We start from the raw sequence: 15,246 nt of genomic DNA on the forward strand, positions 1-15,246 counted from the left end.
CACCATCCCCGCTGCCTTCTCGGCTTGGGGCTTTCAGCGATATCAGGATGCAGCCCCTGTGGCATCAGTGTGGGTTTGCTGAGTTTATTTTAATACAAGGAAATAGAATGAGTGAGAAAGGCACTAAAATGTGTTTCCAGCAGAGTATTTTTAAATGCAACTAAAGTTTTTGGAAGTGTTTCATTGACGTGCATAATTCCATATGAACAGCTGAGGAAGGTGAAGGTGAAAGGTAAAATCAACTGCTTTTAAATGACCAAGTTAGAATATGTAGTCAGAAATGAGGAGTGGAAGCACCCTGGTCATCTGCTACTGGCTGTTCTGCACCAAACTATGTGGGGCAAAGCAAAACCAAGTCGATTTTCATGTCTTATGGTATCAGGCTTACAGCCGTGGTCTCCGGCTGTCCCTTGCGAGGCTTTTTTGCTGTTAAGAGCAGAGGAAGAAAGAACAATGAATGTGTGCTGCCCGGTTGTATGGGCACACATAAAGCAGAGCCTCCGTGTACTTTTGTTTGCTCTGAGAGCATCAGAGATGTCAGTGAGTAATTTTTTCTCTCCAGGGCTTTCTTTTTGTTATTATTCCCCATTTTACTCCTCCTTAGCCACAGCAGAAGGCAGCTTTGCTCCCTAACCGACTACTTGCCTGTTTGGGAGTTAAACACAAGCTGGGTGCTGTGATGTACCAAAGTGCCCCCTGAGCACTGGTGGGACCGGGCTGAACTGGAAATGCACCTTCCAGACACCCACATGGGATGTTCACACAAAGGAGAGGGGTTTGGGTGCTCACAGGAGCCTGGGGAACCTGCTGTGTCCCCGGTGCTCCATGGCACAGATGTGTTTGTTGCATGGAGCCCAGCACAAAGGCAGAGCCATCTGAGGCCACTGAAGCTGTTCCCAAGGACACATGCCATCTGTGCGGAGATTTGCTCTCCTCCAGGGATGTTTCCTTGCCATGGGACCTCAGCAGCTGCTGCATTCCCTTACAAACCACCACCTTTGCAGGCTTTGCCAAGTTTCCTTGCTAGAAACCTCTTCCCTTGCCATGAAGTGCATTCCTGACACCTCCTCCCTGTCTCGCCATGAAAAACCAGCACCCCTCACACTGGGGATGTGGCAGGATCCTGCCCAGTAACTCCCACTCTGGGGAGTGCCAGGCAGGGGATGCGATGCGCTCACAGGCCCTGGAGCAAATTACACCCCAATGAATCAACTCTGGTGTGTTTTGCTGTACTTCCACAGCAGATTAAGCAATAGGCAGAGTAACCTTAAGCATTCCTCTAATTAAAACAAAATCCCTCGTGGCCTCTTGTATACAGAGATATTACAGACTTCAGGGATGTATAAAACTTCCATTACTGATTGGATGAAGCGTTGCAGCTTCTTCCATGGGGTTCAGTGAGAGCATTAACAGAGGAGAGGCCGGGCTGGTGAGGAGGGCAGGGAAGGTCTGGCTGGTGCTGTCACTGAGCTTGTGAACACTTGCCTGTATAAATACACATTTATATACAAGGCTCCCTTGCAAGGCATCACCTCCAGCACCTGCCCCTCATTTCTGGTCCTGCTTTAACGGGTGTTTGTGGGTTTGCAGAGTTGCACCCACAGTGCAACTAAATCCATTCACGATGCTCATTTTTAGTATTGCAGGATCACTTCTGGTAAAGGCTCAGCAGTGATCAAAGGATGGGACGTGTTTTCCAGTGAGAAACAACCACTCAGAAGCTTTTTGGGGCTGATTTTATGCTTAGTAAGTTGCTCCACCTTGAAGAACAACTCCAAGTAATGTGAGTGTGTAGTGGAAATGTCTGCCAGCCTGGATGAAAATGGCACTGGCAGATGATGCTGTAGCTTCTGCAACATAAACATTACAGAAAAATAGTGTAAATATGGGGGATTCTGTCTTTTTTTTCCCCCTCATTTCTTCCCTCACGCAGGCCAGGAACTGCCACAGCTTAAATAAATCACTACAGAAGTGAGACTGACCTAAATCGTTCTACACCGTGCAGACCTTCTCGCTTGCTTTTGGAGCAGCTCCTATTTATACTGTGCCAGAACAGAGTTTAAGCTGTCTGTGTGGCAGTAGCTGCTTCCCACACCCTGGGGAGCTCGGGGGAAGGTGTGAGATCAGCTCTTGTGTGGCTGCTGGGGAGACAGAACCACCAGCTCAGCGGGTATTGTGGTGCTGCACCATCCCATGCTTGGCGCCGGTGGGATTCCCTGCCCTGTGTGGGAATGCTGCTTTGCATCCAGTTGGGTCGTGCACAAGTGCCCAATTAATTAATGCACAAGTGTCTAATCAGTGACTGCACAAGTGCCCAGTTCATTTACATTTGAGCACCCAACATGCTCATGCATTAGCATGCAATTAGTGCATCAGCACCTAATTAGTTCACCCATGAGTGCCCTGGAGGTGCGTGAGTGCCCAACCAGCGCAGGAGTAACCGAAAAGGTCCTGTAGTGAACCTGCACAGAATCACAGTGAGCTCACACACAAGTGCAGGATAAGTCCATGCATGAATTCCCCATTAGTCCATGCATGGGCACACAGTTGGTTTGCATATGAATGCCCAGTTAGTGTGTACATTACTGCTGAGCTGTTCCATTCATGAGCACCAATTTACACTGGTTTCCGAGTTGGTTCCCGAAGCAGGGACACCCCATGGGACTGCAGCCTGTGGCTCACAGCAGGGGAGGAAGGAGGAAACACACAGAGAGGCAGCTGTGGATGTGCTGCAGGAGGAAACCCCAAACCTGCAGCCACCCCAGAGCAACCCAGCATTGCCTTGGCATCCACAGCTCATCCGAGAGCAATGCTGTGCTCTGCTTGACCACAAAACCAACCCTGGTGAGCGCTGTGGCTCACAGCAGGGTGCAGTAGAGGATCCCAACAGCACTTCTAGCCTTAAAAGATTTAGGAAGCCTTTGATGTGCAGGCAGGGCCCCTTGTAGGACCAACTTCCTTTGGTATTTATGTTGTCTCCAAACCCATCTTTCACTTTGGGACAGATCAGATTGATGCAAGTTCTCAGCTCTCTGCATCCAGCTGGTCTGGGAGCCAGGGCTGGGCTGCATCACCCCTCGTCCCTCCGCATGCACAAAGGCAGTTGTTGTGTTCCTAATAGGACTCCGCTGAGATTCCAGGCTCTTATTTACAGCTCCTGCATGAACTGCACACCGCGAGTCACTTGCAAAAACTTGCAGCGAGCGGATGACCTGAATACATATTAATAAGGCTCACAAGTGGTTTAGTATTAGTTTTTCCTACCTCGCTTGCGGGATGCCAAGGAATGCACTACCTCCTGGAAAGCGACATTAGACAAGAAGCCATCTACAGCTTGTCACAGTTTTAAGCCCGTTTGCCTTGGAGATGAGCCCAGGCTGCCCTGCTGTGGTGCCACGCTGCAGCTACCACTGCTCCAGGGCAGATCCGACAGGAGACATGAGCAATAGGTCTGTGCACACCGGAGACACCAAAGGGCCTTGGTGGCTTTGGGGACAGGGCATTGCATGGCCCAAGGATGTGTTTGGGGGTTTGAGACACACTGATCCCAGCAGCAATAATGGGTAGTGGCCCTCTTCCCAGCTGGGGAACGTGGGGGACAGCTCCAGGGCTCGTTTTTGTGCACTCTGGACTGAAAGCCTTTGTAGATTAGGCATGGATGAGGTGCTTGGAGCATCAGGCACAAGGAGAACGTGGTTCCCATTCCCTAGGGGATGTGAGAGTAACACCTGGGAGACAGAAATGCACCCAGACTGGATCTGTGCCTCAAAGAGGATGGCAGGTAGTGAAAACACTTTATCATCCCGAATTTGTGAACCATAAACTGAAGGACTTGGGGTCTTATATTGAGTATTTATGGTCACCAAACCCTCAACATCAGCATTGCAGGTCCTTGCTGGAGTTTTACATTTCCTTTTGTAGGGCATTTTCTTTTTCCACGGGATTTATTCAGGTTCTATAGCAGGATTCAGGGAGACAATAACGTACATTAACCAGGGCGCTGAAAACTGCTTCACAGACAAGATTGATCAAAGCACAGCCCTGGACTGATCACAAACCCTCCCTCATGCAGTTTGCAAAGCACTTGCCAAAACAATCAACTCCTAGTACAAAATAACAGGTGAGGATGTGGCTCCAGCAGCTGGGAAGCTGGTGGATGGGGACTGCAGCCTGTGGAAGGGCAGATCCAGCTCACCCCACGGCTGCCTCATGGATGGGCTGTCACTTGCAAGGGAGAATAATGCATCTTGTGAGGGATCTGACCCTGCAAGGCTCCCCCGTGGCAGGAGCTGGGTGCGGGTTGAGCTGCTGGCAGTGCTTCCCTCTCACCCTTACATCTCCTTTCAGTGCAGTTGCTTTGCAGCGCATTTCTGCAAGGAGCTGCGGGCTCCCTGCTCGATGCCTCAGCCACAGGAGGATGATTATCGGTGATTGCAATGTCACCAGACAGGAAGAGTGCCCGCAGCGTGTGATGTTCGTGCTCCAGCTGCAGCAGGCAGGGCCTGACAGACAGCATTTGTGCTGATATGATGAAGTGGCCAAATCTCCCTTAGTGTGGAGCGGCGGCTCTGCTCCAGGGTGCCTGGTGCTCGTACACATCCTTTGGGACATGTGGGAAGAGTGAGGAGGGGAATTAATGAAAGAAGGTTCTTTACTTCTGCTGGTTTTATTGATTATTGGCAAAAGAGAGTGACTGATGCTGGAGCCTGGAGAAGCACAAGGAGACATGAGGGAAGGAGACAAAGGTGACATTTCAACAGCCGTCTGCTACAGACACATGCTACAAAATACATCAGTGTGCCACATCCATGGCAGGGCAGAGCAGAAGTAATGGGCTAAGTTATAGCAAAGTGGGTTTAGATTAAATAAGAGGAAAAATCTCCTGTGGGGGGTGTTATGGTGGAGGTGCGGGATGGATGCAGAGTTTGTGAGATGCTGCAGCCACACTCCCAGCCTTTGGATCCCAGACCTCTGCATTTCTTATGGCAGTCCGTGGATTTTGACTTCAAATCGCCTGGGATTGGAAATGTGTCCCATGGGAAGTGCGTGGCCACAGAGCAGGAGGAGCAGAGCCTTAGATGGCAAACGGCTCCTCGCTGCCAGGCCCTTTTCCTGTGAATCCCTGTGAAGTGCCTTATATAGTGACTCAGAGGAATTTCTAAGTGCTTTTTGTCACCCTTCAGGAACGCAGCTCCCTCCCTGGCATCTGGAGCACTTTCTTCCATCAAGGCCGTGCTCCTCCACATGCCAAGGGCAGCACCAAGCCACAGCCAGGCTGTGCTGGGCAGGAGTACAGCTCCTCCATCTCCTCTTGCTGCAGATTCTTTGGGAAGGAGGCAGGATGGATCTGGGATGGGGTTACAGAATCAGCCACTAATGCTGGAGCCCGCTCTGTGCACCACTGACTGCCCATACAGGGCCTTTCCCCCCTCCTCAGCCCTGAGATCAGCACCTCAGCCCCCTCCAGCCATCCAGAGCCCCTGGAAACAGCACTGTAACAATATTTACTCCTGCTGCTGCTGAGATGGGAGCTCATAAAGGGCTGTAGCTAAGCCTGTTACTGCATTAGCACCAGCATGCAGCCCGGCCAAAGCCAGGGGACCTGCTGCGGTGGCCTGTGCTGACCCAAAGCATGTCAGTGGGTGCAGGGCATTGCCCTCATCCCAGCAGGATGGGCACTGCCCGCTCCCCTTCCTGCAGATGGAGCAAGGAAAGCCAACCTGCAGGAGAAAGCAGGAAAAACACTGCTCCAGGGGTGCAGGGAGAGCATCAGCTCTTTCTCAGAGCAATGCAGAGGGATCTCTGTGTTTAAGCCTGAGGCAGCAATTTGATGGCTGCAGCCCAGCCCTCTACTCTGGCTGTGTATTTACTTATTGACACTTTACTTCTCGGCCCAAGCAGCTCTTGATCCTGTCACGGGATGTCCACTGCTCTTGTGTGTGGTGCCAGGCAGAGAGCAGGGACCCACAGCCATTCCCAACTGATGCACTTGATGCATTTGGGGTCTGAGGGGATGCTGATGCCCTCATATTACCTGTCTGAAGGCAGGTCCTGTGCCACCAGCACTGGGTTTACAAACTTAGTGCAGCCTTAGTCCTCACTTTTTGTGCTGCTCTCTGGCTCCTGCAATCTTACTGCTGAAGCTCAGGTCTTTTTGGGAATAGTAAATATCTTATTTGCTGGCAGGAGTTTTGACCAGTGCCTCAGAGGCTGCAAAGGTCACACCATGAAATACCCATCTCATTAGCCAAAAAGGATCGGCCCATTCATGGGCTGCCTGCTCGGGAGGCAAATACACAGCCATGGAGTGAACTCCAGCCTGTCCCCTGAGTGCTACGAGCTGTAGGCTTGCCCTCCCTGCGCAATCACATTAGATAGATTTCAGTACCTGGTTCTCAAGGCCACGCGTGCAATTAAAACTGGTCTTGTTAAGAGCCGGATGAGCGCAGGCAGCGCCGTCTCCATCTCACCACTGCTCACAGCAGGGAACAGGGACTGTGTTTGCCAGGCTTTTCTTCAGGTGGTTCCTTTCACTCAGCACCTCTGCTCAGGTTAAATGGAGCAACCCAAGCAGGAGCTGGCCGGTGTCCATGGCAGACGGGTCCATGGGGCAGGTGCGTGCCTGGAGCTCCAAGGGGCCAAAGCAGCAGCATCGCGGCAGTGTGCCAGGATCCTGCTGGGTGCTCCATCGCTGTGGTTATGAGCATGAGTCTCCTTTGCTGTTTCCCACCCTGAGGTGTGCACACAACGACAGCATGAGGTTTGACTGCCAGCCCCTGCCTGCCGCAAGGATCCTGCCACAGGGATGCTGTGGTGGATACACACCACTGGATCAGCCCTTCATCCTGCTCCGATGGCACTGGCACCTGCTGGCTTACTAAAGCTGAGCTTTACTACGGCTTTACTTCAGGCAGAGCAGTAATGCAAACCAGGGTATCAAAGCGCTGCATGGGGAACAGAGTTCAGCAGTTACGCCGAAGGCGATCAGCTCTACCCGAGGCAGTCGGTCCCTCTCAGGGGCTCTCGGTCACCCCGGGATCGGGGTCCCCACGGCAGAGAGTACTCCTGCAGAGGACCCATAGCTCCCTAGGGCAGCAGAGACCGCTCCAAAAGAATCAGCCCTCCCGGGATCGGGGGCCGTTCAAGGGAGTCCCGCAACTCCGGGTCCCGTCCCCTCACAGCACTGGGGTAGCCCCGCCCCCGCGAGGCCCCGCCCCGCGCTCGCCCCGCTGCATTGTGGGATGAAACAGGATGTAGGCAGAACAGCGCGGGCGGACGGGCCGGGGCGGCGGGTAGCGCCGCAGCTCAGCCAATAGGAGCGCGGCGTGCCGGGCGGTGTAGCCAATGGGAGAGAGACGGGCCGCGCGCCGCAGCGGGCGGGGCGGTATTTGAGCGCGGCGCGGCGGTGAGGCGCAGAGCGCGCGGCGCGGCGCAGGGAGCGGAGCGGGCTGAGGCGGAGCGGTTCTGGGCCTCCTCACACCTCCTTGTCTTCCGTGCCTCGCCCTCCCGGGGTGGCCCTGTCACTGTGAAGGTGAGCGGCACCCTCCGCTGACCCGGGTGGTGGGTGCTGGTCGCTCCGTGTGCGAGGAGGTGGCGGCGCGGCCGCCCGGGAGGGAGGCGGGGGTCGCGGCTTTGGCCGGCCGGCGGTTGCGGCCTGTAAGGAGCTCCCGGCGGCGCTCGGAGCCCGCCACGCCCCGGTGGTTTGTTGCCGGCCTCGCTGCGGGCAAGGTCACCGCTGCCTCGGGCGGTCCCGGGGCTCCCCCCGTGAAGGTCACGCGGGGCTCGGGCCTGCACATGCGCCCGGCTCCTGGGAGCGTCTCCCCGGGCCCTCTTGTGCCGTGGTGGGGAAGGGGCTGTGCCGCACCCCGTTTCTAGGGTCGTGATTAAGGGAGCGGTAGGTGCTGGGCTTGGGCCTCATCGCCACCCTCGGGCTCCGTGCTGTCCTGGTGGGGAAGTGGTGGATGCTGGACTTGGGCCCTGTCCTGCCCAGTGGGGGAGAGAGTGCGTGTGGGAGCTTGTGTCTCATCCCGTTTCCAAAGCTGCATCTTGTCCTGGTGAGGGAAGGAGCCGGTGCTGATCTTGAGCACCATTTAGCTCTCAAAGTCCCATCACTGTCCTGCTGGGGGAGTGGTTGGATGCTGGACTTGGCTCTTACACTCTTTCTAAGAGCTCATCTTGCCCTGGTGAGGGAAGGGTTGAGTGTTGGTTTGGGCCTCACCCCCCCATCCCCGGACTTCATCCTGCTCTGGAGTGGCTGCTGGGGCTATGGCCTTTTCTTCCTCAAGACTGCATCCTGCCCTGGGCTGGGAAAGGGGTGGCGGCTGGAGCTGTACTACTTCTGCTCCTAACCCTGTCCTGGGCTGGATGCAGAGGCCTTGTGGTTTTTGTCTGAGAGGGCCAGATTCAGGTAGTGAGGCCCTGAGGGCCAGCCATGATCTTGTGATTTTAGGCAGAAGAGGTGTATGTGGTGTTGCTGGGCTGCTTGTGGGGAGGATGCCTCTGTAACCCCGTGGGGTAATGAGCTGGGACTGTGGCCCTGCCCTGTGTTGTGCAGGGGGGTGGAATGGAGTGACCCTTGGAGCTGCTCCCTGCCCCACGATGGGTGCAGGGGACTCTCTCTGCAGCAGCACTGTCAGCTGCCAGCCCCTGCTATGGGTTGGCCTGTGAAGGATGCTGTGCCCTGGAGGAATGTGGTGCTGGGGAGGGCAGCACTTGCAGCTCTACTGAAGGAGAATCATTCTCCTTTTCTATGGCGCTGTTGGCCCTTGGCAGCACGGGCCTGCACTGAAATGCTCCTTGCCTAAACAATGAGGAAGGAAGATGCTTTTTGCAGGTCACTCTGTGGCTGGTTATGTAATGGCCCTCTGAACTCGGTGTGTAGCAGAGGTGTGCGAAGGCTTGATGTGTGTGAAAGCTTGCCTCTCTTCTTCCTCCAAAGAAGCTTTCCTGGAAGAATGACCCACGAGTGAATTTCTACTACTTCCCTGTTCCTGTGGGCTGAACCCCCAGAAGACTTTCTCTAAGTGATAGCCACATTCCTGGATAGTGAATCCAAATCTACAGGCAGTTAGTTGGGCTGTTGTGAGCTGTGTCTTGTGCTGCTGGGCTTTCTGGCCCCCAGCTTAAACCACAACATGGAGGGGAGCAAGCTGCCTGGAAGTAGCTTTTCCAGAGCTGTGGTAGGGGCGTGTGCTCTCTGTTGGCATTTGAGCTCAGTTCCTGTCATTCCTCCTGATGCTATTAGCGTATGTTAATAGCAGTGCTCTATTAAACATTGTATCTAAACTGTATAAATTAAGGTTGCAATAGAAGCCTTCAACTGCAGGCAGAGTGAAGAATTGAAGTATTGTAATCATAGGGCTGCAATTATGTAAGTGGATTCTCTTTCTCTCTGGATAGCAGGCTCCTTTAATTGCTGTAACAAAGCTACTCCTTCAGTTTTCTGGGACTATTCCAGGAAGTGATCATTGCAGCAGATTTTCTTCACTCCCCAGTACAGCTAAAAATGTGTAGTTTCACTATTTCAAAACATGCTTGGTAGTATCATTCGAGACTTAGAGGGCTGTAAAAAGATTTTGGAAACTTAATGGTGCTTTGCAGGCTTAATTGGAGGTACTCCTTCTCATTAGGGAGCTTATTCCCACAGTTTTAACATGCTCTGGCAAGAGCTGCTGTCAAGGTGAGCAGCTGTGGTCCTTCTTGATGAAGACCTTTGCTTGACTGGTCCCCCAGATAAAACATGCCTCCTGACTGGGCCTTGTGTGGCTGGGGGGCCCAGGGGTCTGTTGGAGGCTGGACTGCACAGGGCTCCTTCTGCAAGGCAAGCATGTGGCCTTTGCTTGAAGAAAAGCTGCAGGGCTGTGATTGCCCAGTTTCTGTTTTCTACAATAATACTGACTGTGCTGGAAGTTTTCCAGTGCTCAATGTCTCCGTGGGAAGGCCATGGCAGATCTATGTGTAAGTGGCTTCAGGGACTGGTATGACGCACCTGAACTAACACAGAGTGAAGGGGGCTGCATGCTCAGCTGTAATATGCAGGTTTTGAGTTTTACTAGCACTGGCATGCTGGTGTCTAGCATCTGTGGTGTGGCTCTCAGGTGGGAGGGCAAAAAGGAGGCTGCTTTGCCAAGCCCTGGCTGTGCCAGTTCTGTGGTGGGGCTTGCTTCCCCTGCCCCTGTTTCTAAGCTGCAGCATGATGTTAACCTGTTTCAAGCTTGTCAGACCAGCTTTGTCCCATGGGAACAGCTGAAGTCTGGGTTTCTGTGGCAAAGCAGCAGTGAGGTTGAGGGAATGATGATAGGCTGAATGTGGAACACCACCACTCCCTCCAGGCTAAACTAGCAGTGGTAACTGTAACACCTGGGATGGTGGTGGAGTAAAAGCACTGCTGCTAACATATGCTTCCTGAGCCTCCCTATTGGTGATGGGCAGTCTGGGATCTTGCAAGGCTCTGAACAGATGATGCTCCAAACTGCTGGTGCTCCTGGAAGGCAAACTTGGCTTTAGCTTACTGATCTATAGGAGGGTTCTGGCTCTCTGCAAATCGCGTCTCCTCCCACACAGTCAGCTTTTTCTGCGTGTATTTAATGCAGGTGTTGATATTGGGCTATCTTTGATCTAACCTCCAGACAGTGCCAGTGCTACAGTGCTCCAGCTGTAAGGTGCACCTTAGCTTACAGGGACTAGTGTAGGCTACTGTGTGAAACTCACCTTGACCATAACAGGGGGCTTGTAGTATCTGCTTGTGCCGCAGCCTGCCATAGAAAGGGCAACCTCTGATGCACAGGAAGCTTCTCCTGTCTTGGGAAGGAATTAAAGGATTCTATGTTCTGTCTTAGGTTCACAATGTCTGACAGAAAGGCTGTGATCAAGAATGCGGACATGTCTGAGGACATGCAGCAAGATGCTGTGGACTGTGCTACACAGGCAATGGAGAAGTACAACATAGAAAAGGACATTGCAGCATATATAAAGAAGGTAACTATGGGATGAGGGGGTTGCTTTTGCTGAGACTTCCTGAAGCTCTTAAGTATGTGTTCCTGTTGTGAGCCTGTGTGTCTGAGGTTTCATATGTGTGTGTTTGGAGGGAGAAGGTGCTTTCTTCTTGGCTTTTTTACTGCTGTTCCCAAGAGGATGGAATGACTTCTCCAAGGTCAGAGAAGGGCTATGGCAGAGCTCTGGCAAGCTCTGAGCAATGTTGAGTGCTGTCCCCTCTGGATTTGCCAGCCTAGAAAGAGCTGGCTGCATTCTCTGTTTAGGACTTGCTCCAGAGATGCTGCTGCCTCACTTGCAGTACCAGTGCAGGGTGGGATTACTGATTCACTCAAAGTGGGCAGCTGTGCATGTGCAGTTCTCCCTGCTGTGTTCCTGGCTCTGGGGTGAGTGGTGTGGAGGAGGATGGGGCCTTGTGCTGGCTGGTGGGATTGTGCAAGGTGTTGCTTTAAAAAGATGCCGGCAGCTGCCCTGGCTTGGGAAGAGGTGTCTCCCCATGTGCAGGAGCTCATGCTTGATGGCATCTGGGGAGCTGTCAGTTCCCTCTGTAGCCACTTCTCTGAATGGTCAGGCAAAGAGCTTTTGAAGGAGGAAAGTGACTTCATAGACAGTGCAGTCCTGGCACCTGGCTTTTGAGCCTTGCTTGTCATCTAAGCTTGAGCAGAAAAGATTCAAAGGTGTCTCCTAACCTCTCTGATCACTTTGAGGCAAGACTTCTCTCAAACTGCTTGGGGCAATGCAGCCTGTAAAGTGAGTGAGTGGCACAAAAAAAGGCATCTGAAAAGAAGCTGGCCTTTATTTCCTGTGAGTGTGTTGGGAGGAGGAAAGCAATTTGATGGCCCTTTATGCCCTGGCAAGAAAGCCTTTTCCTTACTTTAAAGGTTACCTGCAAAGAGCTCAAACTGTCTTGCTGCTGTGTGAGGACTAACACTGGCTTTAATCTTGAACGTTTGGTCTGTTCTTTTGGCTCTGTCTCAGTGGAGGAAAGGGTGTTCTTGGAAGTTGTGTATTAAGTAGAGGGAAGAAAATGGTCTTTAACCCCACCTTAACTGCTAAATAGAAGACTATTAAGCCAGCATTCAACTTGCTCACCTCCGACCTCTCAGGTCTCCATGTGCTGCCTTGGCCTGTGAATTTGCCTGCTTGCTTTCAGTGCACATTTTCTCTCCTTTATGTGAAGAGACCCAAACAGTAAAAGCCAGACTTCTCCTTCCTTATTTTAGGTGACCTTTAAGCTCAAATGTTTTGCTGGAACAGACATGCCAGAACCTTATTTTTTGTGAGTGGGTTTGGAATGGGAGAGGAGAAATATTCCCCTGAGCAAGCCTACACACAGGGCTTGAATAGACTGTACCAAGGAGAGCTCTTGTGTCTGCTCGTTCTGCCAGGGCTGATGGGTGCTCCAAGTCTCAGAAGGTGATCTGCTTGTGTTCGATCATTCAAACTATCCAGTGCAGAGGTCTGGTTGCTTAATATGACAGTGTCTTGCAGTGGGGAATCAAAAGATGCTGGAGGTGGGAGGAGAGGCAATAGCGCGTGGACAGAACCAGCTAAGAATTTGTGCTTAGAACTATTTTCATGTGGGCTTTCTTGGCCTTAATGCCTCTCTTCTCTTTCTTCAGGAATTTGACAAGAAATACAACCCAACTTGGCACTGCATTGTTGGCAGAAACTTTGGCAGCTATGTAACACACGAGACAAAGCACTTCATCTATTTTTACTTGGGTCAGGTTGCAATTCTTCTCTTCAAGTCTGGATAGGAAGTAGGAGCAAGTGAAATTCGGACTGTAATGCACTGATGGCTGAAGCCACGACTCCCTTTAACATGGCTGTGCCGCTGCATGGACTGTATACTATATTTAATGTGTATATGTTGCAGTAAAAATCTACTTCTGTTTAGTTGCCTGGGAAGAAGGCGGCATTTTTTTGTTACTGCTTTTTTTGGTTGTATTGCACTAGGAAACCTGTAAATGCTTAAAACAATGGCCTTTACGTGGGAAGAAATAAAACTATTCCACAACAGCTCCCTCAGTGGTAACTCCTTCTTTGAGGCTGGGAAAACTTCTTTGGGCAGGCCAAAAGATCCTGACTTCCTTACCGAGTTTTATTAGACTGTTAATCTTGTAAAGAGGAGCAAAGCCAGTGTGAGCCTCTGTACCCACCCTGCAGACTGTAGAGAGCTGGCTCTCCCAGTAACCTCAGTGCAGGTACTTAGACCTTCCCTGAAAGCTGGTGGGGTGGCTCTTGATTATGTGGCTTTCACACACAAGTTGAACTCCACCTTGGACTGTGATAAACAGGCTTGCAGCTGGCACCCTCTGTGTTCTCTTTCAGTGCCCATCACTGTATTTTTGGCGCTGCTGAAACATTGACCTAGACTTGTAAGCAACTCAGCCTGGTCTAGAAGACTTCAACAGCCATACCCCTGAGCTGCTGCTTGCTGCAGAAAGTGGCAACCTGTGGCTGAAGTCTTTAGACCTTGATACTGAGATCTAAAGCCACATGGCCCATCCCTGCAATGGAGTAGGATATCAAATTGGTGACTACTGACAACAGCTCAATTTGGCATGTTCTTAGCCAGTTGTCTCAACACTGCCTTAACTCGATGCTCTCCTTAAAGCAAGTTAGTCATGTGGAAGACTTGTAAGTGGCCACTGTCTCCTTTTTTTATTTTCTGTAGCTGATAAGCTATTTCTGGAGGAGTGTCCTCCATGTTCTGATATCTGCTTTTGTTCTTAAAGCACAGTACCAAGAAGTTAAACTTACATGTGATGTTTGTGTGAAGGAAACTCATGTGACATCTGCTTCAAAGGCAGGCAAATGTCTTGGTCTCCAGTAGGTTCAGCAGTGATGTTGTCTTAGTATGTACTGACTTTTGGATTATGCTGCAGGAAGTTCTTTTATCTGGGTGTGGAGAAATGCTGTGTGATGGCAAGTAAATACCTGGTGCTTGTCATTGGGTCTATTTATTGGTTTGTTAACTAATGCATAGGCAATATCACTAGGCTGGTTGCACCTAAGTTGTGTCACTGAGATGATCTTCGTGTTGGTAATAAGTCATTGCTGGGGGATAAAGAGCAGAGTGAAGGGAACTCTTTGTTGTGAAAAGACTCAATGACCCAGGTTGATGACTTCCTGAAGTAAAAGTCCTTCTTGTCTCTGTGCAAAATCCAAAATATGCCTAATTTTGTAATATCGATAGAACAATGTTGTAACTAGAAGGAATGTAGCTGTCATAATTTCACGTTGATGGAAATGTCTGCACTGGGGTAATGTGCCTTGGACTGTCTGGGGCACTCGTGTGGTCTTTGTCTATTCAGAACTCCACTCTGGGTCTGAAAGGAGAATGTTTCGGGTTTGGTTTTTTCCAAGCATGAGTCTAATGTGAATCTGTTCACGGTCTCTCGTGAAGCAAAATCTGTTCCCTTCATAACTGCAATGGCTCAAATACCATTGATTTTTTTTCCTTTTTTTCAAACATTAAAGGTGAATTGACACATTTAAACAGCCTCTAGTTTCTTCTTCGTTACCGGCTGTCCCAAGCAAAGCCAGCACTTGTCCACAGAGAGTGAGCAGTGAGTTCTTTTCCCTTGAAGGTGCTACTGACCAAAGGAGGCATGTCTGCAGAGGGAGAACCTGAGCCTGGGGAGTGCATGTGGCCAATCTGTGCTGGTGCTGACCTCCAGCCTGCCTCCAACCCTGCTCCAGATGGTGGGACTGAGGGGAGTGTGTCTGCTGCAGCTCTGATGGGATGCTGCTGTGCCCAGTAACCTGGATGTGCAGGTTCTGGGCCGAATCTCTTAATGACCTCTGTCAAATGGGGTGCTATAGCAGCTGAGGCCCTGCCTGCTGGATACTCTGAGCTATATCTCCGCTTTGCAGGGAATTAGGCTTCCCCTTCAGGATTCCCCTTCAGGCTTCCTCCCTGCGTTCAGTAGAAAGGTGAGATCTAAAACTCTTGCCGGTTGTCTGAAGCTGATGTATATTTAATGCCTCCAGCAGTGCAGGGACTGTGGGCTTGGCCTTAAACAACCCCCTCAGCTTGCTATCTTGCTCCTGATGCAACCTAAATGTGGGGTTGTGGCCTCCTGGTATTTTGGAGACGGTGTGGGCGCCTGCCAAGCGCTGTAGTGTAACAGCTATGCTGTGGGACAGTAACACCAGCATGAGAAAGGAGGGGAAGCTGAGCTGCAGACAGCCATGACTCATGCAAAGCAGCTCTAAAATGAGCTGAACCCAAAACTCCTGAGCAGG

General features: G+C 51.5%; 1 protein-coding gene across 2 annotated transcripts; it reads left to right on the top strand.

Moving 5' to 3' along the window:
* Positions 1-7,333: 7,333 nt before the first annotated feature.
* On the top strand, positions 7,334-15,185 carry LOC308227387 (dynein light chain 2, cytoplasmic; the record flags this gene model as incomplete). Of its 2 annotated transcripts, XR_013958058.1 has the most annotated exons (3): positions 7,334-7,531; positions 10,839-10,977; positions 14,589-15,185. XR_013958058.1 is itself a non-coding variant. In XM_080629943.1 (2 exons), the coding sequence occupies 2 exons, from the start codon at positions 10,825-10,827 to the stop codon at positions 12,750-12,752; spliced, it is 291 nt and encodes a 96-aa protein (XP_080486069.1). In that variant the 3' UTR covers positions 12,753-13,299. The 2 variants fall into 2 exon arrangements, 1 of the variants encoding a protein (XP_080486069.1); XM_080629943.1 differs by lacking the exons at positions 7,334-7,531; positions 14,589-15,185 and adding an exon at positions 12,615-13,299 and having other exon boundaries at positions 10,825-10,977.
* Between the last annotated feature and the right edge of the window lie 61 nt (positions 15,186-15,246).

The sequence above is a fragment of the Psittacula echo genome (assembly GCF_963264785.1).
Source record: "Psittacula echo genome assembly, chromosome: 15".
Classification (NCBI taxonomy): Eukaryota; Metazoa; Chordata; class Aves; order Psittaciformes; family Psittacidae; genus Psittacula; species Psittacula echo.